The sequence below is a fragment of the Anser anser genome (genome assembly GCF_964211835.1).
Source record: "Anser anser genome assembly, chromosome: 23".
In the NCBI taxonomy this organism is placed as follows: Eukaryota; Metazoa; Chordata; class Aves; order Anseriformes; family Anatidae; genus Anser; species Anser anser.
Genome location: NC_139744.1, coordinates 1,177,078 through 1,203,398, shown reverse-complemented (window position 1 = coordinate 1,203,398; position 26,321 = coordinate 1,177,078). Strand labels below are relative to the sequence as shown.

At 59.9% G+C, this 26,321-nt stretch overlaps 1 protein-coding gene across 1 annotated transcript in view; it reads right to left on the bottom strand.

Annotated features, from left to right (window-relative positions):
• Nucleotides 1-26,321, bottom strand: part of LASP1 (LIM and SH3 protein 1) — a 31,049-nt gene that overhangs the window by 4,065 nt on the left and 663 nt on the right. Inside the window, exons 2-4 of the mRNA XM_083809483.1 lie at nt 22,800-22,894; nt 9,565-9,649; nt 1,762-1,869 (exon numbers count right to left, since the gene is read on the bottom strand). Of these exons, the coding sequence (XP_083665609.1) occupies nt 1,762-1,869; nt 9,565-9,649; nt 22,800-22,894 (288 nt within the window). The remainder of the gene's footprint in view (nt 1-1,761; nt 1,870-9,564; nt 9,650-22,799; nt 22,895-26,321) is intronic.

The following is a 26,321-nucleotide window of genomic DNA, read 5'->3' as shown; positions in this document are numbered from 1 at the left end:
ACAAAATTAACGGCCACGTGTGTTAATGAATACCCGGAATACGCTGCCACTGGAAGGCACCTGGAGCCCATTTGCCTGCTGGTTAAACAGTTCCCTACCCAAGGGCGCTACGGGCTCCTCTGCAGGCGGGAGCAAAGCCTGGCGCAGCCGCTCTCCGGGTGCTGCAGGGACAGCCTCGGGACAGCACCTTCCAGCAGCAGAGGCACGGGCTCAGCCCTTGCACAGCCCCATTTCCAGGAGGGTTTCCTGATGTGCAGAGGGGTGGGGGGTAGGGGGCACCGTGCCGCAGAGACGTTCACGCCGCTGCTGCCTCGCCGCGCAGCCCCTCCGCCGCCCACGTGAGCCCAGCTGCTCGCTCACCCTTCGGATTAAAACCCTGCCCGCGGAGCCGGGCTTTGTGCAGGGAGCGGGGCTGCTCCCACGCCTGCGCTAAGTGGGTCACTGCCACCCCAGGCTGGCAGCCAGCGGCCCCTGGGGAAGCAGCTCAGAACCGCTCCGTGGCCAGGAGGGGGGAGAAGGGGGCCGAGCAGCCCCTCGGGGTTGCCCGCAGCAGCCGTAACCCCTCGTCCTGCTGGTATTGAATACCCCAAACCCTCCCCAGTGTCCCTCGGAAAGGAGAAGGCCACAGCCCCACTCCACAGAGGGTGGAAGGGCTGCACTGCCCCGGCTCAGAGCCCACCGAGAAGCGGCCCCCAGGGGAGATCTGCCGGCCAGGTCCTTTTCCCCAGGGGACCCTTCCCAGGCCTGCGCTGTCGTGGGGTTCGAGCGCAGATAACACCCTGCAGCTCCCCAGGGAGCGAGCAGCGCTTGCCAGAGAACTGCACAATGAGATCAAAAGGCGAGGGAATAAACAACCCCCTCCCGGCCCGCTGGGCATTTCTGTGTTTGTGCACGCGTGGAGCTCCTTCGAGCAGCGCTCCCTCGCGGGGCGCAGGCACAAAACCTTCCCCCCGCACCCTGCTGCAAGCCCAGACCCTGCTCCCCTGGGGGCAGCCAGCGGCTCCCAGCACGGCCTCGTCCCCGAGACAGAGACACTTGGTAAGGATGGAGGAGCTCCCCGGGCTGCACCCCAGAGCCGAGGCACACCATGTCCGGGGGGCTGCGGGGAAGGAGGAGGTGGGCTGGGTGTCGGGACAGGAGGGGCTGGGGGGAGCTCGGTGCCTGCCCCGCTCCCAGGCTCTGTCCCACCGGGTCCTGCTCTGGGCACCGCAGACCCCAAAGGGGGCGGGGAGCTCCCAGCAGCCCGTCCGAGGGGAAACCCAAACCCAAGGGGTTTCTCATGCTCGGCTGCATCTCTGGGGGCAGGCTTCATGGTGAGCGAGGAACCAGCCCCCAGCCCTGCCGGCTGCTAGGCCGGGTTTTGCAACAGCTCCCGGCCGTATGATAAGGAACAAACACGACTTTCACTATCAGCGAAAGGTGAATTAACCCTCTGCACGCTGCTGAAGGCACGTTATCGAGCTCCCGTGCCACAATGCCTGCAGTACAGGGCTGAGCTTGGGAAGGGGAGAAGCTCCCAGCCTGACGCAGCGGCTCCGCGAGCGCATCCTCCTCTCCCCGCGGCAGCATCCACCCATCCACGCACATCTTATCGCCTGCCACGGAACCAGCACCTGGACGTGGATGCAGGGTGCGGGATGCAGCACAACCTGCCACCCGCCTCGGACACGGGGCTCCTCCTTTTGGAAGGGAGCCGGCTCCCTCGCAGGCCCAGGAGGAAGGGCGCAGCGACACCGGGCACGGAGATCAGAGGCTACTCACGTTGCTGATCTGATCCTGAGTCTTTTTGATTCTCTGCAGCTCCGGGGTGTCAGCCACCACGCTGAAGCCTTTTCCCTTGTTCTTCTCAAACTCCTCCTTGTAGCGAATCTGGGTGGAATTGAGAAAAAAAAAACAGATTTAGCCATGGGGGAAACCCAGTGCGCACAGCAGCTGTGTTCGACAAGACAAGACCTCACCGTGACCCGCGCTCTTCGTGACAAGCAGCAGCTTTCAAACTGGGCCTCTGGCTCGCTCTGGAGACCCCGTCACGTATCCAGTAATAGCAAAATGGGGCATTGCCAAGAGCTGATACACACAAACAGCTTCCCATGCATCTACTGCTCTGGTTTCTCTTTCAGCAGGGGCTGGGCTAACTTGGATTTACTCTGCATTTCCCGTGGCCTAGCAGAGCACAAGTCACACAGCGCAGATCACCTCATCCATGGCAATCCGCCTGCTTGAGAGTCCCAAGGATTTTGTGAGCTACGCCCATACGAGAGCAGCCCCGTGTCGGGGATGTTTAGCGTCCTCTGGAAAGGATACACCCAGCAAGGCTAAAACCAAGGCAGGGCGTGGGGACAGAGGCCAGCAGAACACAAGCATCCTCGTTTCTGTCTGCCAGACATTGACGTCAGCATCTCTCCCATCACACCCAGGAGCCGAAAAGTCCCGTTTTTACTTGCTCCCACCCCCACCTTTTTTTTTTTCTTTCTTTAATTTAAACAGTTCTACACGGCTTTAAGACCCAGGCTTCCAGCTGTCCTGCGGCAGGGAGCCAACGCAGCGCCCAGCCCAGACCCGCAGCCTCGGCCCCGGGTGTCGCTGCGCCCTCGCCCCCCTGCTCCGGAAGCAGAAGCACCTTCTGCGGATGCCAAAACCCAACCGCTGACTCGATTGCTCCGAAAGGGAAGGAAACGCCGAGCAGCTGCTTGGCCCGCTCCAACCAGCGGCTTTGCTGACTTTCACCCCCTTAGCAGCCGGGGTTCAGCTCGCCCTGCGCACCGCAGGCAGCCGCGGATTGTCGCTAAATCACAAAGGTCGCCTCCGCCTCCGGGGCAGGAGGAATGAACCTCTCGCCACCCGCACGACGGGGGCAGAGCAGCCTGGCCGCGTGGGTGCAATGCGGGGCTGTGGTGGGGGAGCAGAGCAGTCGCCTCCCCGACGGAGAGGGCTGGGGGGGGACCAGACCCGCTGCTCCCCGGGCAAGAGCCGGGAAATGCTCGTCCCAGCAGGGCCAGACACCGGCGCGTGTGGCCGGCTTCCTGCAAGCCTTCCCGTCCCGCAGCGGGATGGCCGCCCGCCAGACAGACGGACGGACAGACGGGAAGCCAGGCTGGCCCCACGGAGGAGTGTGTAGGAGCAGAGCTGCGCCTGCACATCGGCCCCACGGACATGAGATAAGGCTGGGAGGCAGCGCACGGGCAGCGCTGCGGGGGAGGCAGGATAACGCTGATTTCTCCCCAAAACGCTGCCATGGAGGTGCTGCTCCAAACCTCGCTGGGTCGCGTCCCGCCGGGCCTGGGAGCACCTTGGAGGAGAAGCCGCCAAGCGTTTTGTCAACGTCTGCAGAAGCCAAGGCACCACAAGGCACCGCTGCTGCCCTCCGGGCTGTCCCGGGTCCCCGTCCGCCTCCAGAGGGGACGTGCAGGGGTCAGACCCCACAGCTTCCACCCCCGTGGGGGGCACGGAGCGGGCCCGCACCCGGGGAGGGGGCAGAACCAGGCAGGAGGCGAGGGGCTGCTGAGGGAAGACGAGACGTCGCTGTCTGCGTTTGGCAGAAGGGCTGGCACAGGGGAGCGGGGAGCTGCGTCCTTCCCACACCCGCTGGCTCTAGAAGGAGGCAGAGGTGGCTCAGGGGCCACGCGGAGGCACAGCGACAGCTTTGTCCTGACTTCAGTGTTTTAACAAGCCTGGCGTAGATAAGGCTTGGTACGGCCCCCTTGGCCAGCACGCGTTGCTGTACGCTTGCTTGCACCCAGGGCTAGCAAACACCTCGCAAGAGGCAGCCCGGGGACACGCGGCTCTCCCCCGTCCTGCCCCAGCCCCTCCACAGACGGCAGCACCCGATGGCCTCATGCAGGGGGATCGCAGCCCAGGAAGGCGGCTGCAGCTCCGTGCTGGAGCGGTGCCGAGATCCCGGCTGTGTCGGGAGGCGGGTGGGAAGCGGAGGCTCGCCCCAGCCCCCCAGCTCCGAGGGCTTTCCTGGGGCACGAGGGGAGATCAGGCACCGGCTCTGCAACGGGCAGGAGGAACAGGGGAGAGCTCGCCGCTGGCTGCACGCGTTACCGTGCTGCAAAGACCAGAGGGTGCGAGCAGAGCACCAAACACGTCCTCATCCCACAAGCCAGGAGAAATCAAAGCTTTGGAAGCTCGTCAGAGCCTCTACCCACGCTTCAGAGCCACGGCACGGATGGTATGATCCACGAGTCAGGTTAGATTTCCAGCTCAGAAGTGACATTAGGAGGCAAAGGTTTAATGAACCAGGCTGCAGCATCTACCCGGGGAGGATATTAATGAAACCAAGATGCCAAAGCACATCAGAGAGGAACGCAAGAGACTGATTTCAAGGCAGAAGCCTCTGCTGGCTTGAAGCAGTAAGAAGCACAGAAAAACTTTACTGGCTGGGGTGAGGAACCCATCTCGAACGTGATGAGGTGGGAAGCAGCAGCCTCACGGCGTTGGGCACCAGGCACAGGGAACCAGAAGTTAATGGAGCTGCTGCCAAGCCCACGGGATGCCCAGAGAGGGGGCAGGAGGGGTGAAGTCGCCCTGCCCGCTGCTCGGGAAGCGCCGGCCCCAGGGAGCGGGCAGGGGGCTGCGTTTGTCCTTTATCCGCTCGGCTTTCCATCCAGGTTCTTTTCCTTTAGATCTCCGCAGCCTGGCCATGGGATGCTGTCCCTGCCCTCGTGCTGGAGGTGCCGCTCAGAACAGCATCAGTCCCCCAGCCTTCAGCTCAGCCCCCCCAGGAGGGGTCAGTGGGTGCCAGCACCGGCTGCAAACGCACAAGTGATGAGCCTTCAGAAAGCCAGGCAAGAGAAAGAAGCTGCAGGCGATAAGCTAAGCACAAGGCTAAGCAGTTCCTTTGATAGCTTCCATGTATTTACCCTCCTAGATCTCACCCCCTGCATCCTCCCTGTTTTTCTCCCGCTCTGTAGCATTGGGGATATGGCAACCCGGCCCTAAAAACTGAAGTAGGGGATGCCTGACTGCAGGGGGGGAGCCCGATGCTGGTCCCCGTGGCCGGTTAACCCAAGGCGTGCGCTGGGAGCTGGCGCTGGCAGCGGGCTGGGCTCTGTGCCACGAGGTCTGAGCACAGCCCGAGCACTGGGGACGGCACCGGGAGCAGGAGAGGAAGAGCAGGGGTCAGGAGCCCAGCGGTCCGAGGGGAGCCGCGGCCCTTCCTGGCTCTGCTGCAGCACGGCCAGGTCCTGCGGGGCCGCAGCCACGGCCGGAAAGGAGGGAGGAAGTGCTCAGAAACGGCGATTTTCTGCTGCTCCCTGCCCTTATATGGGCAGCGGCGCTGCCTGCGCCGGGCCGGAGCCAGGCACCCGGACGAGGGGTGCTGGGGGGAAGGGGCAGAGGAACCCCCTCCACAGCCAGGTGCCTGCAAGGGGTGCAAGTCCTCACCTCAATCCTGCCCACAAAGAGCACGGCCACGTGCCTGGCGTCCCGCTCCCCTCAATCCCTCGAAACCTCAAGCCCAGGCGACCCTGGGCGATGGAGGGAGATAAATGCAGGGAGCCCTCACCTCTGCCTGCTCCTGCCGTCGCTGGCAGCGAGCACAGGGTGCACATCGCTCTGGCTCAGAGCTGCCTTTCACCTAGGCACTGTATGTAAGAGCCAAGTGACACAGACAGGGCCACGACCGTGGGACTTCCAGACCCATACCCACGCCTGGCCCCATAACAAAACAGGATCCACGCTAACTTCCCCGGAGGAATTATTCCCTTCACGATAGGAGATCGACAACTCGCACATCCCTGGAGGAGCTGGAGGAAGCCCTCTGCACATTGCAGCCCCTCGTGGGTCTCAGCTCAAGCAAATTAAACCAGTGCCCACGTCCACGCCGCTGCCAGCAGCTCCCCGAGGTGACAGCCGTGCTGCTGCAGGAAGGAAACGCTGGGGACAGGAGAGCTACCTGCCTCCCACACCCCCAGAGCCTCCACCCTCGGGCAGGAAAGGCTGCCTCCGGAGATACCAATTTTAAGAGTTTCAGAGGAGCCACGGAATGGGAACCCTGCAATTTTCTTGCCACACGTGGGCTGCAAGAGGAGGCTGCAGGCGTAAAAGCTGTCACTTTGGGGACTTATTTAGCTGCATGAGGTATTATTATCCAGCGTCTGCCAGTGACCGGAACAGAAGACGCCCTCTCGGCACACAAACAGAGGGCATCGGGACGTGCACGAAGCCGCTCCAGCTCCACAAAGCTGTCCTGACACCACCCTGTTCATGCAGCGGCTCCGGTGCACAGCCGGGGTGGGACTCCAGCCACAGCGGGGTGGGACAGGAGCATTTTCGGTGGATCGACCTCCTCAGGGATACCCAAAGAACAGCAGCTCTGCAGGAGCCCTGCTCCAGAGGGAAGGGCAAAGCTGCTGGGGAGCAGGGAACAATGCTCCCGCGGTCAGAACCCCCTGGGGAGGACACAGCCCCACCACCAATTTTCCTTACCCTAAAGCAGCTCCCAGCCACGACACCTTGCAGGGATGTGATGAGGGAAGCCTCACCCCAAGGTCCGCAAGCGGAGTTTGGCTGGCAAATGAAGGCAAGGTGTGGCTGTTCACATAACCCTGACCTTGCACCACGAGGGATTTTACCACTAGACCTGCGTGCAGAGCCCTGCCTGCCCCAGCGGCGTTAGCCAGGATGCACTTTTGAGGTGGCATTTGAACCTTTGAGGTGGCATTTGAACCGGCAACCCGCAGCACAAAGCCTCCCTGCTAGGCTGCCGTCACTGCAGAGCCAGCAAGCTCTTCGCAAGCCTCTCCCCGTGTCAGCTAACAGCTCCAGTTTGCAGGGCTGAGCCCTGCTGCCTGCTCTGGAGGGGCCGGAGGTGACTTTTGCTGGTCCTGGAGGGCTTGCTCAGCTCCTGCAGTTACCACGAAGAGGCTGTCAGTGAAACAGAGCGGCTGCATTTTAGCTAGAGTGCTTCAAGAAACACTAACGTTTACCTCTTGGAAAATAGGAGACTCCCTTTGTAGGCAGAACAAAGGCAGAGAGGAATTAAGATCTTATCTGAAGTGATTCAGGATCTATCCTCCCTGGAAGGCTGAGGCAGTTTCCACCTGATTTGGCTGCGCCATCTCCCACTGTCACCTCCATCCCCATCCCCGTCCCCTCCTCCTGGGCTGCCTGTGCCCACAGCACCCCGGCAGCCTCCTCTCCCTCCCGCTCACACGAGTTGTATTTTCAGCACATCCCGGTGTGAGACCAGCACCGAAAAGGTGCGGTGCTGGTGTCCGAGGGGCTGCAAGACCCTGCCTGCATCCCAGCCCCTCTTCTGTTCACGTGCAGCCAGGTACAGAAGGCTCCTGCGCCCCTGCTCCTGCCTGTGTTTTTGCCAGGCAGGTCAAGGGGAGCAGGGACAGCAGCCGGCACCTCCTCAAGTGCTCCGGCACCTCCTGCAGCTGTGTTTCAGCCCCTCGGTCCTGCCCTGACGCCAGCCCTGTGGCACTGTCCCCAAGGAGCCCGTGCAGAGGGCTGCCCCCGTCACAGCGCCCTTACCCAGCCCCAGCGGTGCCAAGAGCCCTGCTCAGAGCTCTGCTGCACCTCCCACAAGGAACAGCAGTTGCCAAGCATTTGGGAACTTTAAGACGGTATAAAATGTCTGTTCCAGCTCCCTCCTTTAAAAGGGGCCATGCACACGACGCGCTGGAAGCTGCCGTGCTGTTCGGCTGCCTTTCGGTGCTGCGTAGGAACGGGATGCTGCTCCACCAGGGCTCTCCCCCTGCTCCCCAAGCTCAGCTGCTTGTGGCACTGTCCCTGTAACCTCCTCTGCTCCCAGGCAGCTGCTCCAGCCGGGCACAGATGTCTGGGTCTCTGCACAGCTCCCCAGACACTTGGTTAACAGGGAAATGGGGTGAGTAAGACCCCGCAACAACCTCACGGAGAGGAGAGAAACCTAGTTTTGCTTCCAGCACAGCACACACCGCAAGGAGCCGAAAGTCCCAGGAAGCTACAGAAAAGCCCCGGCAGTGCGGAGCACGCTCCCTCCCTCCCTAGGGTCTCCTTTAATAAGCAAGAACTAATGAAGAGCCCGAGTTCATTGTAAAAACAGCACTGGATACTCCAGAGCATTTGGTACAGCGTTATCTTGATTGTTACCATGGAAAAGCAGCCGTGTCCCCTTAGCAGCTCTGTGAAGCACAACGCAAGCCCCGGGCTGAGCTCTAGCTCCCTGCTCGAGCCAAGCTGCGTTTGTGCAAGCCAGGAGCTGTTGGGCAACCCGCTCCGAGGAACAGACCTTGCCAAAGCAGAGGTTTCAAAACTCGGCGCTGGCTGTGTGGGCACCACCAGCTCTGTCTGCTAACAGGTGAGGTCCCGATTTCCCCCTCCTCCAGCAGGAAGCACGCCTGAGCAGTCTGCTTTTCAGCTCCTGGCACTCCCAGGCTAATGGGGAAGAAAGGAAGGTCGCTGTGTCCTTCAGAGCACAGCCACGAGAGGAACGCGCTGATCCCAGATGTCTGCTCACCCTGAGCCCGCTAGCAGGACAAATCCTGTGCCATCCTCCCTCTGTCCAGACCTTCTGTGGACCAACAGTGTTGGAACACTGAGCTGAGCCAACACGCCTTGCTGACAGCTCTCCGGGCAGTCTTTTTACCCCTTCCCATTGAAGGAAAAATAATTAAATAGATTCCCAGAACAGTTGCCACATCCTGTGTTCTCCTCAGAGACTGTGACTCAAGCCAAAATTGCCCCTGGATGCGTTTTCTTCCACTGCAGCGTACTCCGAGCACACATCTGCAGCTGTACAGCAAGGCTCACAACCACAGCTCAGGACCATGTCTCGGATGCTTTCGGCTCAGCCGTGCCCCACGAATGCCAATTCTTGGTGCAGTGAAGTCTCACAGAGAGGCGATCTACCAAGGCTGCCTGTCCTGTGCTAATCTTGCCCTTCCAAGGGACAAAGCTTCTTCGCAGTAGTGTCACTCACAGTTCCCTCTCATATTCTCAGTGCCCTGGAGTAGGAAGGAAAGCAGATTGCTCCTGCGCCCACCCAGGAGCCGAGCAGTTCCCCCTGCACCACCAGAAGTTATCAGGGCGAGCACCCAGCCCAGAGCCGTGCGTCAGGGCTGGGGACTTTTGCTGACCCAGGGACACCTCGCGGGTACAGAACAGGACGCGCCTGGACAACACCCTTCTCAAACAGGCTCCTCTCTTCCCTCTGGAGAAAGAGATCTTGGTCTGTGCCAGTCGTTATCCCTTCTATCTGTTTATTTCTGCTTGCCAGAGCTTCCCAGCCCTACAACACCTGGGTTTACCTGAAATACTCGCCTACAGAGTCTGTCCAGATGAGGCCATTTGCCATTTCACCTGATTGTGTTGCTGGGTGCCAGCAGGAAAAAAAAAAACAAAACAGTGCAAGACATGGACGTGACTGGGAGAGGCAGACCGTGGGCCGGACCCTTCCCACCACCAGGGACGAACAGAACAGCAAAAGCTCAGACGTGTGGAACACGAGAAGAGGAGCCCAGCCCCAAGCTCGCTGCACGAGGGCGTTGGGGAAGCACCAGCGCGCAGAAGGCGGCGGCGCGATGGGGCGAAGCGCGCCCGCCCGGGGCGAGGAGGGGGCCGCACACTCACCTGGCTCTGCAGCTCGCTCTGCTGCTTCAGACGCAGGTTCTCGGGAGTGTCTGCCACCATGGTGAAGGACTGCTTCGGGTAGTGTCTGGGGAGGGAAAGCAGATCGTTAACCTGCGGTGCTGCTGCGGGCCACCTCCACCCCACCGACCCCACGAGAGCTGCGCCACGGGGCCACGGCCATGGGACAGTGGCGATGGCTACCGGGTGCGCTCGCCTGCACCTCCAGAGCAGGCACATTTCTCACATTAACTGCAGCTAAAGTCCGTCAGCAGTTTTATCAGGAAAAGGGGAAGGGGAGGATTTCCTCCCCCCCGGAGGGCAATGGCTTTCCAGGGCTGTACCTGTCTGGTTTCTGGACAGACCTTAGCACATCTTCATCGAGACCTTCAATTTTTCATTAAGTAGTCCTCAGGGTAACATCGGGCCAAGTAAATGCTACGAATGCCCTGGTTTTACAAGACTTTGCTTCTGCTTCACCGTTTCTGTTGGGAAGGGTCAGAGGGAGGAGGGTGACTCCACTTGCTGATTTTACCGAAGCCTCAGCCACGCAGACCTCACACCACGGCCTGCTGACTGCAGAGCATCACAGCCCCAGCATAAACCATGTCAGCACAACCGTGCCTGTCCTGGGGGCACAGGCTGTGCTTCTTATCTACTCCAGTTCTGCGTGTTCGGTGAACGCTCAGGGCATGCCTGAAATGGGAGCATGAGGCAGGAGACCTCCGCCGCGGCCTGGCGACGAGCCCAGCAGCTATTATTCTGAAGTGGCATGGAGCAGTTTCTGAAAAGCACACACAGCCCTTGCTGTGGACATAAATTAGCAGTTGGAAGAACTCAAGCACTGGCAGAAAGTAAATATCTGATCCCAACGCTGGAGGTTGCTACGAGGCCCCTCCAGGCAGACTGGGAGCCTTCACGTGGCCACCTCCAGACCCCCAGGAGGTGTGGAAAAAGCAGGAGGCAAAGCAGTGCTGTAACAGGGGGTGCTCAGTGGGTGAAATCCCTCGCTGGGCTTGGCCAGAGCCTGGCAGCAGCTATCACTGCAGTCTCATGCCTCCGAGAGGCAGCAGTCTGACAGCAGGATGCTTTGGCACTCGGGTCCCGGTGTGGGTCAGGCTCAGCACTGCGGGACGCCCTCACCCCACCATCCTGCACCATCCACAGCCCACGAGCAGCACGGAGGAAGCTCTGCACCAGAGGAGCACTTGCAGGATGCTCAGTGCTGGCCGCCCCCGTGTCAAGCTCCATGCACCAAGCCCCCTGGGAAGTGCCCACGGAGGAAACCTGACACTGAACAGATGGAAACTGCTCTCACGGGATGGAAAGGAAACTGAAGACGTCCCACGGCAGCACTTAGGGTTTGTAACTCAAGTAGCAGAGAGCAAGAAGGGAAAAACGGCCTTCACAAAGGGCCGGAGGTTTCCCTTTTGCACAATTTAAAGCAGGACTCTCAGCACGGTGGCACAAAAAGGATTTTAGGAAGCTAGTTCCCAGCACAGTGCCGTGGCCAGGAGGCACAGGCCGCACCGGCCCTGGTTTGTGTTTACCACAGAGCCGCGCTCGCTGCCTCCCGGCATGCGCCGCACAGCACCGCTTCAGCCTGGTTTCACTTTCAAACACAAGAACTGGGTTAGAACCTCCTGAAAAGGGCAACCGAGCCATCGCCCACCAGAGAGGCTCCTCGAGGTGACAGAGGCCTGTGGCTCCTCGCAGCGGGGCAGTGCCCGGCTCCCCTCGGGGGTTTGAGGGCTTTTAGCGTGGCGCTGACCCCAGTCTCAGGGCTGTAACCCAGCCCGGGCAGCCTCCAAGTCCCACACCTCCACCAGCACAGCCCAACCGGTGGCTGAACCAAGCTCTCGAGGGTTACGCAAGCTCCAGGCCAGCCACGGCTCCTGCCCCTTCCCAGGCCATGAGACACTTTGTGGGTCTCAGGCCCCCAGGCTGCGCTCCAGGAGCTTGTGTGCTGCAGCGTTAGCAATCATCTATTTACAGAATCAGCATTAGCACCTCTGTCTGAGGCTAACCAAAATGCGGCCAACTGAGGGTAAGTTAGCAAAAAGCCAGCTGCAAGTGGAGGAATCTGTCCGAAAGCTGCTGGCCTCCAAGCAGGGCAGCAGCAGACACAGCCACAGACCTGCAAGAGCAGCACACACCTCATAAAGCAGCAATGCAGGAAGCTCGAGAATAAAAATAGACTCCTCCTGAGCCTCGCTGAAAAAATAAAGAACCCTCCATGTACACACAGAAACCAAACAGATGCAGATGTGGTTTGCAGAAAGGGGAAAAGACAACTCAGCAAGCAGCAGCTCGCTGCCTGCTCCCCTCTCCCCAGCCCTGCAGCGTCCGGGATAACAGGGGACAGACCTGGGCAGCCTCCAAAAAACACACCACCACGGCAGCCCGGCTGTCCTGCCGGCCTCGGTGAGATCCCAGCCAGCCCCCACCGAGCGCCGTGCAGCCGGACCTGTGCCAAGCGAGCCCAAAGCAACCCTACACAGCCCCCCGCAAACGTCTGGCGACAGGAGAGACCGAAAAGCACAAGAATCGGTTTTAGGCAACAGATCACCGACTGCTTCGAGGATATACTTTAATCTCTGTTTAGATTAATCTGATTAGAGAGGATATAATACCGTGTGCTAGGGCTCCGTTCCCCACTACTGCTAGGAACTGTCACAAAAGGCTTCACGCCGGGGTACGGTGTCAGGGCATACACCTCTCCACGCTGCTTCCCGCAGCTTGCTGTGGAGATTTTGGCACTGAGACTCCGGTAACAATAAAATCTGATCCTCTACGAGGGCCCAGTGCTCACCAGGAGCAACGGACACCACAGAACCGGGTGTGTTTTTGCCATTTACTTAAGTGCTCACGTGGAAACAGAGCTCTTGCTGTTCTGGCCACCGTTTCTGCTCTCCCAGCGGCTAAAGCAAGCAGCACAAACATCGGGGTGGGTGCTGCCCGGACCCACCCAAAGGCCCTGCTACGGCCACTGCTCGGAGCTGCACCCGCGGGCGACATTTTAGAAGCAGCAAATCGGCCTCAGACGCGTTGGGACCAAATCCACGCCAGCTGCTGTCTGCTGCTAAGGGATGAGCAGCCTGCGGGGCTGACAAAGGACGGGGGGGTGCCTGTGTACATGACACCAGCCTGTGGTTAGCAAGCTCCTTCGCATAAAGGCTGCTGCGGTTGCACCAGTCACTGGGTGTAATGCTCGCAATACCTTGAATAGAGAGCATCAGGGGGAACGGGCTTTAGACGAGGGCACAGAGACACCAGAAATGCGTCTTTGCAACCCAGTGGTGCCTGCTGCGTGTGTTGGGGGAGGTCGTGCTCACCTTGCTGCTGTGGGAAGGAGGAGAGGTAAGGAGCAGCAAACATGCATGTCTGTGCAATGCCGGGTGCCATCAGGCAGCCGCTGAGGGAGCCGGGGCTTAGCTACCAGCAGCGCCAACCCAGGAAGTGCACCGCCTGGGCTCACAGGGCACTGCGGGACAGGGAGAGACTCGGCTCTCGTTTCACCCAAGTTACCCACGTCCTGCAGCCCTCGCTTGGGTTTCTTGGAAGTCACCGCCTGACTCACACCAAGGTCAAAGAGAACAAAGCCACTTCTTAAGCACAAACGCAGTTAAACCGTAACGCCCTCCCTGATTGCTAATTCTCCATTTGGCAAATGAGGTCTCAAAGGCTTCGGATCAGCCCCAGACCCACCGTGGGATGGAGCCACAGGCCGTCAGCGCTGCCAGACAGCGGCACGGAGCCACACGGCTCCCATGAAGGGCAAACACGGTTCCAGTTGTGCGCACCAGCGAGCCCGAGCTGCATTTACGGCTCAGCCACGGCCCGCGAGCTCCGTGCTGTCTGCTGGTGCTGTGAGCCTAAATCATCCCATTCCCATGGCAACCGCATCCGATGCTCTGGGCATGCCAATATCGCTCCGAAGGCGAGTCCGAGCAGCAGCCTCCAGGGCAGGAGGAGGGAAGCCCCAGTGGCTGCAAGGGCTGGGCACCAAGTGACACAAATCCGTCCCCGTGGAGCTCAGAGAAACCAAAAAGCCACAGCTATAGGGCAAAAAAAAATAAAAATAAAAAAATCAATCTTCTGCAAGACAGCCAACAGTGCTGCTTCTTGCATTTCCAGGAGCGCTGTGCCCACAGCAGTCCGTGCCCTGCTGCAGAGCCTGGGGAGGGAGAGGAAGAGATAGGCACAGCCTGCACTGACTACGCCGGAATTAGGTTTCCGCCTCTGTCGGTGAGATTTTGAGGAACCCTCCCGAGGCTCGGGGCAGCCTTCCTCTGCGCCTTGAGCCCCTACAGACCGCTGTGGGGGGGCAGCAGCAACCTGTCCATGGGAAGCACAGGAAGAAACGCACAAGTTGAACCATTTCCCTTAATATTAGGCATCGGTTTTCTCCGGAGCGTGGCTCATGAGATCCGCCTGGTAAAGGAAAGGCATTTGAGTCCTTTGGGAATTTAAGGCCAGGAGCTGCTGATTCAGGAGCAGTGACAGCCCCCCCGCCAAAGCCAGCGCTTCCCACTGCTCAGCCAGCACAAACACAGCCGCCCATATCCCCGCAACACGCCAGAGAGGGGAAAGCCATCTCATATGCATGAGAATCAGCCCCAGAAATAGTCAGCAGTAAATTAAATCTTAATGAGAAAGCACCGAGCGAGTTGCCTTGGGTTTGGGGAGAGCGCGGGAGGCAGCGGGCGCATGGGAACCGGGCGCCCGCTCCCCTGGGATCCGCGGAACTGGTGCTGAGGATGGGACAGGACCGGTCCTGCCCTCCCCATGGGGGTGGTCTTGTGCAGTCTCACTTCTCCCCCTCCCCATCACCAGGCCCAAGGAAGGAGCAGAGCAGGGGGGTCCTCGCTGCCCTCCCCCAGCCGCCTCCAAAACATCCTGGGGAGGGAAGCAGGAGGGGGCTCAGCACTCAGCCTGCCTCCAGAGGTGCACCAAAGGCACCCGTGTGATCACCGTGCACCATCCTCACAAGCAGGGACCAGCGCTGAAGGCACAAGATGGCTTTCAAAAAACAGGAACCAGGGGGAATTTCAGCAGCCCCGACACCACCAGGCTCGGCGCCACACGGAGGTTGCAAAGTCCTTGACGGAGGCAGCTTTCTGCCAGCCGCTGCAGGGTGCAGGAGCTCATCCAGCTGCTGCCAGCAGCTCCACGCCAGCACCACGTTCACGTCCTCCTCTAACACATGCACGCTCGCCCCGACGCCCTTTGCTCCTCGGCTCTTCCCCAGAAGCTCATTTCTGAAGTTAATCCAACAGGTAGAAAAGCACGCAAGGAGCAAAAGTCACTTGAATTGACAATGCAGCCAAGGCGACCGAGCCCTGAAGGGCCAGCAGAAAAACCCTCAGTGCTCCAGGGCCTCTGAAGATGACAACCACGATGACAAACAGGGGACCCTGCTCCAAACAATCCTTCTGACACACTGATGGGAACTAATTAGTCCCACGCACCCTTCGATATGACATTTGGGCGAAGTCTGCTGCTCAGTAACAGCTGCCCAGACAAAACCAGTAACCTTTCCAGAACAAATGGGGGCCAGGAAGAAACCACCATGGGAGCTAACGCAGAGGTGCCCCGGTTCTTTCCTCTGGCTGGCACAACCACAGCACCGGAGCTCTTTGCTCCCAGGCTGGCAGAAGCACGGGGCTGCTCTCCCTGCCGAAGGCTGCAGGTGCAGGGGGGGGACGAAGCATCCAAGCCCTCGGCAAGCCCTCCCAGCGAGGCTGCTCCAGCTCCGCTACGGCCGCCAGAGACGAGGCATTTCGTGTTGCATTGTTAAATCAGGTCAGCGGAGTCTTTGCAAGCCAGACCGAGCCTGTCTGGCTCCTGCATTAGGAGCTGCTTGGGTGCGTTAACTCCAAGGCACCTGGAAGCTCTCCCCGCTGTTCACAGCAGCTGTAGGATTACCATGGGATAAGGGTCCGTCTGCTCAGCAGCCCTCCCCCAGCTGGCTTTGCCATCTCCCCCCCTGCCACTACGGGGCCCTCGTGCCGCCAGAGGAGACGAAGCTCCCCCGGTTCTTCCGAAGAACCCCCACAAAGAGCTGCACAAGCAAAGGCAGGGCTGAGGCAGGAAGCTCCCGGTGCAGGGACGCCGGGCGGCGGGCGCAGACTTTCCCACGTGCTGACCAGCATCAGCCCCGTGCCAGCCCCAGCTTCCCGTGACCCCGAGGCAGACAACCCCGTCAGCAGTTCCACCTTCCTGCACCCAGCGCAGCGAAGGGTGTGCCAGCGACCTCAGCCCCGGACCAACACAAAATTCAGCCTGCTCACATCCCAGCACATCCCCGCGCCCAGGAGGCTGCCCCCAAGAGCCGCCCTCCCAGAGGACCTCCACTCTGCTCCCTCCCAAGCAGCAGGGCTCGAGCCTGGGGAGCTTCGCATGAGCTGGGAGGCAGAGTTAAACTTCTCCAGTAAAGACACCGGTGGGACACGGCTGCAGGACCTCGTAAGCAGTGCTCTGGTCATGCACGCTGCTTGACCGAGAGGCCCCCCTAGTCTGAGAGCTTCAGGACACAGATATGCCACCTTCAGCAGGACTCAAGCGTGTGTCTGTCCCCAGCAGGACGAGCAGGAGATGGCTGAGTGTCTACAAGAGCCTCCCTAGCTCCAAGAGTTGCTTCTATTCAAGCGCAGGCACTAAGCAAGTGCCTCGGCAGATCTGCCTGGCGAGCAGCGGTGCTGCCCTGGGTGAGGACGTGCAGCCCCTTCCCCACCCACAGACCTGCCCCCCTGGGGGGCGACGGCCGCCTTCGTGCAGCTGCATCGAGGTTTTGGGAAAGAAGAGTTAAACAAAGGAAGTAATAGACTCTGCCTTGCCAGAACGCTTTAAGTTCACATCCTGCCTTTCAAAGACTTGCTGATTCCTGGGGACAGGCTTAACAAAATAAACTTTTTCTTTTTTAAATAAAAGCAGCACCGTGCCACTTTGCAGAAGAGGCTTGCAAACATCCCACCATAAAAGAGCAGGCAGCGCAGAGAGATTTCAGTTCCTCCCAACACTTTCAGGGACAGGCTGCCAAAATGGCTGGTCCAGCTCTCCACGTGTGCAGCTGCCGCCTCTCCCCAGCAGCTGCTCGCAGCCTGACTGAGAGTCGGGTGTGCGAGCTCGGCGCCGCTCCACAGGACACTGCTGCTCCGATTCCCACCGTCCACCCCACGTACCGGCGCCAGGCTGGGGGAGGCAGAAGGAAAACCCCCTCGCCCCCAGCTCCCTTCGGCTGCCTGGGTGCTGAGCAGGGCACAGCACTGGGCGCAGCGCTCTGCTCGGCAGCTCCGCGCCTCTCCCCCTTCCCCAGGGGCTCTGCCAGCAGATAGCAGAGGGTGTTGCAGAGCAGAATGCTGCCGGGTGGAAAGCAGCCTGCTTCGGGAACCTGCTTCAATCCACAATGGAAAGGTTTCAAGTGAAAGCAGCAGCACAAGGGGTGCCAAGCTGTGAAGCCAGCAGTCACTTCTGGAATCGGCTCTGCTCACCACGCTGCCCCCGTCCCATCCCTCAGCCCCCAAAACAGAGCAGGGCCTGTCCAACCCCCCCCACTACAGACAGGGCTCAGAGGAGCTACAGAGCTGCTTATGGGAACAGGGCAGGCGTCACGACGGTGCTGTTTTTTTCCACAAGGCTTTTGGCCCCAGGCGTGGATAAATAAGTTCAGATAAATAAGTTCAGGAAAGTCAACAGCCATCCACAGCCACCCCCACCCCACGCAGCGAGGTCTGTGCCAGGCAGACCTTGCTGCGGCCTCAGCCAAAACCCTCCCCGAGGCTCTGTGGGTGCTGCCCCCTGCCCAGGGCAGGGCGAGGGGCTCTGCCCGAGCCCCCCGTGTGGGGTGAGCTGCGTTGCTGCTGCGGGGGGCACGGGGAAGCCGCCTGGGTTCTGCTGCCATGCACGGGGAGACGGTGCCTGCTGCACGAGCAGGAGGACCCCGGCCCACAGATGCCCTGACTACAGGGGATCGTGTTCCTTGGAGAACAAGCTCACCTGCCATCTGCTTTGTCCTGAACAATAAGGCAGCGTCCTGTTGACACAGCTCCTACCCGAGCTGGAGCACATCTCCCATCCTCCAGGCTCCAGGGGCAGCTAGGGGATGAGGCAGGGAGCCCACGTTCACCAGGTGGGCGGGTGGAGAGAACGCCCTGGGCTATGGTGAGAAGCGATCCGGCAACACAGGGGGAGCCAGGAGGGAGCAGCGAGCTGCAGAGGGGCACCGCGAGGTCTGCCCCGGCTCCCGCTTCTGCAGAGGCTCCACCTGCGAACACTTGGGGTTGCGCGCACAGGGGCATCTCTGATTTGATGTGAACACTGCAGGCACCAGCCACGGAGGAGGCAGCAGCAGAGCACGGGGTGGGGGGAGGTAGCAGAGCCCTGGAGAGGGATTTTGGGTTTCCATGAACTGACCAGGAAGCCTGGAGCAATAATGTCAGCTACCGGAGGTCCCTGCATCAATCCCAAGCACATGGAGAGCACCTGGAGTAAGCTGCCCTTCCTAAATACTCCGGAAAGCAGACATCGCGCCCCAAAGGGGACAGACATTGCAGCCCAAAGAGGATTCACTGATGTTTGCAGCATCCCAACCATTACGTGACAGCATCACACGGGGCAGCTTTCCCATATACCACACCCCCATCCTACAAAAGAGGGGCCTGGGGCCCTTCCCCAAACTCCCCAGCGGTGACAGCAGCACCCTGCGCTCCCCAGCCTCTCCTTAGAGCCACATGCCGGGGGTCCCCCCCCCACAGCACCCACCACGTGCTGGGGTCCCCCCCCCACAGCACCCACCACGTGCTGGGGGCCAGCTCCCATTTACACCAGGACAAAGAGCGGTGCCTGCTCGGAGCTCCACAGCGCACAAAGTGTGTGCACCGAGACAGAAAGCCAGTTATTCTCATCCAGAAACTCGGCACAAATAAAGCATCGGGATAAACACCTGGACCGCGTCCCAGCAACACAGTTGTTCCTCTTTCCCTTCCTGCCCCCCCCCCCAAACTCGGAGGATCACTTATTAGTGTAGTAGGCTGCTACCAGATGGAGCGGCGAGGAGTGCCAAGAACAGATCCCTGGCTCGTTGGGGAACTTGGAGCAGCTCTGCCCACCGCTCGCTAACTTTTTCCAAGCGAGAAGCGAGCCCCAGAGGTATCAGGGAGCTCGCTCCAAATGGAAAGGCGGGGATCAAGTTACCAGGGAGAAATCTGCCGGGGAGGCTCCTCGGGTCGCCACCAGAAGTGGGAGGTTTGTGGCTCGTGCCCAAGCGATGCTCCTCGCTAGGCGAGCCGGGGGGCTGCTAGCAAGCTGGGGCTGGCAACAAGGCACATCAGCCCCATGGCCCTGACCCCCCCGTTGGCCCCATGGCCCCGATCCCCCCAGACACACTTGGCACAAAGAGGACAGCCACCGCCGGGTGTGGTTTATTGCAGGGAAAGGCATCTCCTTGAAGAGACGCTGAAGTCACGCAAACACAGCAGATGGAGGGAACAGAGACCCTGCTGACACACCTACGTAAGATATTTTTGGCAGTCTCACATAGCCTTTAGCCCCTTTGTGAGGAGGGGGGAAAAAAAAAAGTTTTCCCCTTCCCCTGCCAACGAGGGGGCTGAGGGGAGCAGCACAGCACCTGCCTGCAGGGCTCTGCCCCGGACGCTGAGCAGCAGGGTCCAGCCAGCAGCACATCAGAGGCAAGCAGGGTCTGGCCAGCAGCACACGGCCGTGCGAGCCCCAACAGAGGATGCCGGAGCCGCACCAGGCTCCCGGGGGGGCAGGGGAAGGCCACTCACTCCCTGCCTGCCCAAAATTCACACCCAGCACCGCGGGGCAGGGGCAGCCCCTCCAGCCAGCCCTGCTTCAGCCAGCAGGGAGACGCATCCAGAGGGATTGCTTTTACTCCAGCAGGAATTCGTGTGAGCCCATCGCTCTAAGATGAAGTCCAGCCCTGTCTAGATGTTCTCTTGAGGGAGAGGAGCAGAACAACCTCATAACCAGGACAGAGCAGAGGAACCTCGTGCCCGCAGCTGCCTGGGTTGCTTCCACCCCAGCTCCCACACCCAGTGACATCTCTGAAGATGCCAAAGTCCCCAGACCAAACACACTGCTTTGAACTCTCAGGCAGGATTCTCAAGACACTAATTTGTGCTGGATGATGAGTGACTGCCGAGGCAAGGCACGGAGCTGCCAGCCCCCGGGGTTTTCCAGGAGAGGACCAGAGCAGCGCTGCTGCAGGCACCACCTCCAGTTAGGACTCGGCAGCCAAGAAACTGGCCCAGCTCTGCCAGCTGCAGCACAGCTCCGTTATCCCTGCAGCAGAAATTAAATCCTGTATATAATGTGTAGTTGGGAGCAGCTGGTCCCCTGGACACCCACGCAGTCTTACCTGTCCTTCGCAGCTCAGCTCTCCTCCACCCTCAGAGGCCTCACACTATCTGCATACAGCCCTACCTTGAACCAGAAAGAGGTGGAAGCAGAGGAACTCACATAAAAAGATGAGCCCAGCCTCAAACGCTGCTCCCAGTGAGCAGCCAGTCACCCCAGTACCCAGCCGAAGCCACAAGTGGAACGCTGAGGACCTGGTCGCATCTACCACCGAGCTCCCCCTGGGCACGGGGAGCTGAGCCCTCGGGGCAGCTACCAGCCACCTTCCTGAAAGGCAGCACGCAGATTTATTGCTGGGGCAGCGTCACACGGGGAGGAAGCCCAGCCCTCTTCCTCCTGCTCTCTTGAAGAAAGAAACTTCGGAATTTGGCAGACGGCCACAGCTCGAACAGAGGAGACCCTGTGCTAGGGCATGTTCAGAAAAGCAGCCTCCTCCCTGCCAGCACAAACGTTGCTTTTCCCCCCACTTCTGCTCAGGGACAGAAGATGTCGCCCCTCAGCCCCAACACCGTGGGACCCTCGGGGGCAGCTCGGGGCTCACCCACCTTGCCCAGCCCTTTCTTCCTCCCCAGGATATTCCGGGGGCACCAGGGGTCCCAGCTGCAGCGGCAGAGGCTGGGAGGGAACAAGCCCTGTGCCTGCAGCTCCCTGAGCCCCACGATGGGCACTGACCCCGTGCAGCCCCCAGCTGCCCTCGGCTCCCTCCACGGCCAGGCACGGCCACGCCAAGCAGGAAGAACAGAACCAAACGCAGGTTTCCGTGCGCCATCTGAGCGCCCTGGGGTAGAGGCGAGCCACGCAGCTGCCTCCGGAGAGAGGCTGCTGAAGGGTTAAGGCAGCGAGCGGCATCAAAGGGAGCTCTGAGCGGAGGGGGGTGAGAAGCTGAGATGGGTCGGGGTTGCGCAGACTCCTTGGAATCTCAGGAATTTCCCATTATTATCCCACTTCCCTTGCAGCAGCGTGGAGGGAGAGCACTGAAGGGACCCCAGGGCCGTGCCTGTGGCCAGGCTCAGAGCTCCCAGCGCTGGCATCGGGGCGCAGGTGAGGACAACGAGGTTCAGGACAATGAGGAGAGCTCGGGGGGGGGAATCAGCTCCTGCAGAGACCTGCTGCTTGCTGCAAACCAAGGCCCCAAGCTCTCGGATCCCGGACTGGCTGCTCCACCACCACAGCAGATTTGGGGACCCCACAGCCAAGGAACGAGTGCTGGGGAGCCCCAGCAGCTCAGTCCCCTCAGGCTGCGTGCTCCCCCCGCACCGTGCCATTACTCCAGGGATTTCCCTTTCACCTTTAAAGCAGGAGTTCTGAGCTAGTGCCAGGGGCCCCCACTACCAGATAACAAGGGCTATTTGCTGCTTTTCACACCGTTGCCGCCCTGCGCTTGAGGTAAGGTCCCAGGACACAGCATTACCAGCAGACTTGGACGCTGCCCGCCTCACCCTGTCCAGCAGGAGTTTGCCCACCACAGCCAAGTCACAGCCCCCACCGCCAGCACGTGGTGCCAGCAGTAACTGAGCTGAAGGGGAAGTTTTTTGCCAGAGCACCACTGACTGGTGAACTTATTGCTTCTCCTTTCCATTCTTAGACACTAAGATGATTAATACCCATCTTACAAGGATGTTGTCAGGATTACAGTTTTTAAAGTACTCTGTGAATGGAACCTGCTGTACAAGAGCTTAGTGGTACATCATCTAATTTTCCTTCTAAGGCCGGTTAATATATAAGAAGCTGCTGCAAAAATCTTACCGCAAAGCTGCTTTATACACATTAACATGCACAGCAAGCACACTTTCACTTACCTATGAACTGAGTAGGGACTAGCTTCCATGACCCAACCCCGGAACCCAGACAGCTATCTCTGTTAGACTTCAACAAACGAGCAGGCTGGGTTACCATTTAAAGCTCCTAACTCCAGTGATCATCAACTGCAGAGGAACTGACTAAGGAGAACTTTAAAAACCCAACACAAAGACAGCATTGATGTTTTTATGCAAAGCTTCCTGCCCAAACAAACCGCGCACGGCACATCACATTTAAGACCTCCTAGAGTAAAAAACCAGCTTCAGAACGGAGCGCTGGCTTGGAGTCACCCCTTATTGCTCAGAAAGTCTGTTTGTCAGCGCTCTCCCACTGTCACGCACAATCAAGGGTCTTCCCTTGAGAAGAAAAAACAATTGTGGGGGCCAGCAAGCACCAAAGAGAAGCAGGGAAGTGAGCTGAGGAGCGGTGCAGCCAGACACTTGTGCTGCACCTGCCCCACAGGCTGCTCCGCAGGGCACGTGCCAGCAGGCGAGGGTGAAGACACTTGGCTGTCACCTCCCATCCTAGCAGGGCACAAGCTGCAGTGACACCCCTGTGTCCCATTTCTCTGTCCCCAGGCACCTGCCTTCAACTGGGGGAACAAGCACCTTCTCGTTTCCCCTCCTCTCCGCAGGGATGCGGGTTAAGAGCAGCTCCACCTAAATGCCTGCCTGTATTTGAATTTTATCCACCCTTTGTCTGCCCAGGCTGGAACTCAGAGCAGAGGCCATCGGCTGGCATTTATGGTGGCAAAGGCAGTTTAATGGGGCTTTAACCAGCCTGTGTCACCCCATCTAACTGGCCTGCATCCCCCCTCCACTTGGAGCCTCACGTGCACCCCCAGGAAATGCTGCAGAGCAGTGGGGAAAGACCCCTCCTGCTGAGCGAGGTCGGGGCTCCCTGTGCCCCACATTTCAGGACATGAGGACCAGTATCTGAGAGGGGGAAGGGTCCAACAACCCCCTCAGCACCCCCAGACCCAGAGGGTCCAGCAACCCCCTCATCACGGCGCAGACCCAGCACCATCACAGCAGCACCAACCGGCAGCAGATACTCACGCGTTGCAATACGGCTTCTTCTCGTAGCCCTTGTAGTTTTTCATGTTTAGGGTCATCTTGCAGGTCTCGCAGTGGAAACATGCTTTATGCCAGAACTGGAAACAGATGAGAGAAGCATTAGCACGAGTGACTTGCTGTTCCGATGGGACGTGGCCCTGCTTTGTGTAATTCAAACTCGGGCTCCTTCAGCTGAGAGACAGTGCTGACATCCCCAACCCCAGCAAAACCCACGGACAGACAATAATTCTCTTACCAGTTTAGGACAAAGCAAATCCCCCTCTGCCAATGTGCCTTATCTCAACAGGGCAGCAACATTTATGGCTTAGCATTATAGCAGCACGCTGCCTTATCTCCAGATCGGGAATTCACTGGGCTAGGCCAAACACAAGAAGGGAGACTGTCAGCAGAGTTAACAGCTGTGGTTCGCAGGCTTCAAAGTTACCACTTTAGGTTTTTCTGCTGATGTTAGCCAAGAGATAGCCAGAAGAGCAGGTCAGGTGAGGCTGCACAGAGATGCTGAGCCAAGGAAATGAAGATAGCGAAGGAAAGGTTCTCACGAGAAGCAGACGGACCAACACAGGTGTCCCAAAGGTCCTCACCACCCTCCTGCGGGCCCAGTGGCTCACCCCAGCCCTCGCAGAGCCCTACAGCCCCACAAGATGCCGGGTGACCCCACATACATCTCAGCCCCCCTCTCCCCGCTGCTGTAGGGCGCTCCTTGGTGCTGGTGGAGCAGTGCCTGCATTCTTCCCCCTGCCCCTGCTCCAGCAGCCTCGGGCTCACCCCACCTGAGGTCCGGACACAGCTTTCCAGCAGCACGGCTCTCCTTTGGGCCAGGAAGCACACTGGGACTCCAGGGTAGAGACAAACCCAGATCACAACATTATCAGCTGCAACACCAACCGAGCTCTAAAGCAGCATTTTAAGCGTTCAGAGCTCATCTGACTCAAGGGGTTTCTGGGCTGGAAGGAGCCCAGTGAGACCTGCTCAGAGCTGCTTCCGTCAGCGAGCCCGGTGAGACACCCAGGGCTCTGAGTCAGGCTACGCTCAGCGTGCACGGAGCAGACACAGGGAGAACAGCTGGCAGCAGCTGCTGCTATTTCCACCTTCAGCTTTTTCCACCCTTAAGCTTCTAAAAAGTCGTCTCCACCGCTGGCACCGCCGGCTGGGCGCTCTGCGCAGAGCCCGGCCGAAGCCCTTGTGCCACCTACCCCAGGTACCACACCCCGAGCACAAACACCGCCGCGCTCGCGGGCGATGACTCAGCCGAGCAGGACAATTTGCTGCCTCGTTTCAGTTGCTCAGAGCAACATATTTGTTCTTTTCCTCCAGTTACACGAGTTCCTCCAGAGCCTGCTGCTAGCAGCGGCCGAGCAAGAGCGGCTCTCGCTGCATTGGTCTATGCAAACTCCTTGTGCCTCACCGTGCTAACGCCCTAGCTCACATCCAGCCCACAGGGATTTTTTTTTTTTCCTTCCTCTCTAAGCTTTCAGACTGGACAGAAAAATCAACAGCTGAGTCGTCACCATCCTGAAAGTTACAGCCTTTCAGCTGAGTTATTGCCACCCCAGAGGCAGTTCAGGGCCCTTCAAGGGCTGGGCAGGCAGCTGGGGTGCCTGGAGAGCCGCCCCTACCTCTGAGCCTTGCTGCCTCTGAATTGTTATCTCGCCCCTAACAGCGCTACCACCAGGCCCAGGAACCTCAGCCAGCCCCGAGGAGGAGGGCTGAAGGGCTGCCGCAGCCAGCACAGGAACAGCAGCCACAGAGGCTTCCCCTGCCGCCACCGCTCACCCTCCAGCAGCGCTGCAGAGAAGGGGGGACAAGCTTCGGAGAGCTTTCCGCAGGAGCATCGACCCCTGGGCTTCCAATTCCAAGCTTAAAGTGCTCTGAGCACCTGGAGCAGGCGCTAGGTACAGCCACACAGCACACCGTGCCCGCAGGCTGGGCTCCACTGGCAGCAGCCCGCTGCGATCCAGGCCAGCCGCTCTCCGGACACGCAGCGCTTTGAGCGCCGCCACTTGTGGCAGACAAGGGACAGGGCTCGCAGCCAGGGCACGTCCCGCACCCATTTCGCAGCTCGTGCTGCAGCTGCAAAGCATCCACCCAGCAGGCAAACCACGGCTGCACGCCTGGGAGCCAGCACCACCTGAGAGGCGGAGGATTAAGATGGCATCAGGAGAGACTAACGGGGCTGGGGACACTCATAACGAGGTTTTCGTAATGAGGTTTAACACAGTTAAGGGCGAATTCCGGCTTCTGCTTGTTTTAAAGTCACCCAGCATCAGCCTCACAAGGGCTTGGAGCTCGGCAGCCCCAGCCACTCCCAGCACGGAAGCTGGCTGTGGTACAGCACCCTGGTGGTGGGACGGGGGCGGGGGGTAAGGACGGGCACTGCCCGGTGCCTTCGCCTCTCACGGGGTGTCAACATCGGAAGGGCAGAGGCAGAGCTTCGCCCCACGCAGCGCTTCGGGCAGGCAGCCTCACTTCGGCCGCTGTGCTGTGTTTCTAAAGCCCAGCGCAGAAGCAACTTTTCCGCATTTGCTGCGACTCTCAGAGGAGAAGCTGGTAGCTGCCCTTCCTGATTTCACTGCCAGGACGCTGGGGAGAAAACCAAACAACATCTGCCTGTCGCACACCAGCAGAGGCACGGAAAGCTTCCGTGCAAGCCTCGCACACCTCTCCTCCCAGGAGCCCTTCGCGGCTGCTGCCTTCGGTCCAACTCCAGCCTTGTGCAAACAGCCCCAGAGCTGCCCTTTAGACTTTGCTCGGGGCAGAGCGAAGCAGGGGGACATCCACGCTGATAAAACTGCTTACCCTGTGCTCCTACGGGAGGTGGCCGGGCTCCTCCAGCCCTGCCTCAGCAGCCAGGGGCCCCAGGAAGGATTAACGGGGAGCTTGCTGGGGGAGCTGCTTTGTTAGGGGGTGCTGTATGTCCGAGGTGACTTGGAGCAGAGACACGCAAGCAAGGCCCCAGAAGCACAGGATGACCGCTGCAGCTGTCGGCTTGCTCCCAAAGAGCTAGCATACGTGGTGCGAGGACGCACATTACTCATGCCTTCATGGCAGCGCACAATCGCCAGCTCAGAAGCAGCACAGAAGCCAGAGGCTGCCTGCACAGGAAGAAGCGACGCGCCAGCCCCCTTCCCTTCCAGTTACCCCCAGTTCAGAGCCCCCGGGGCGACGGGAGGCCGGCAGACAGCGGCGCTTCGCCGCTCCGCACGAACGGGAGGCTCCCCGGGCCGCCGGGCTGAGAGCTGAGCACGGAGCCATCGCCGGCCCAAGGAGGAAACATCACCCGCTAAAAATGCGAGCAATAGGGTCTGCCGGAGCTCAGGAATGTCGCTGCTGAGATCTTTGCATTCTTGGAGTTACTTTTTTTAGTCCCCGCACGGATGGTCCCAGAAGCCTGGGGCAGGAGGAGGAGGAGGAGGAGGAGGAGGGCAGCTCCGCTCGCCGGGAGGGGTCGGCTCTGGGGGGTCCGGGGGGGCACGGAGCCCCGGCAGCAGCCGGAGGACAGCGAGG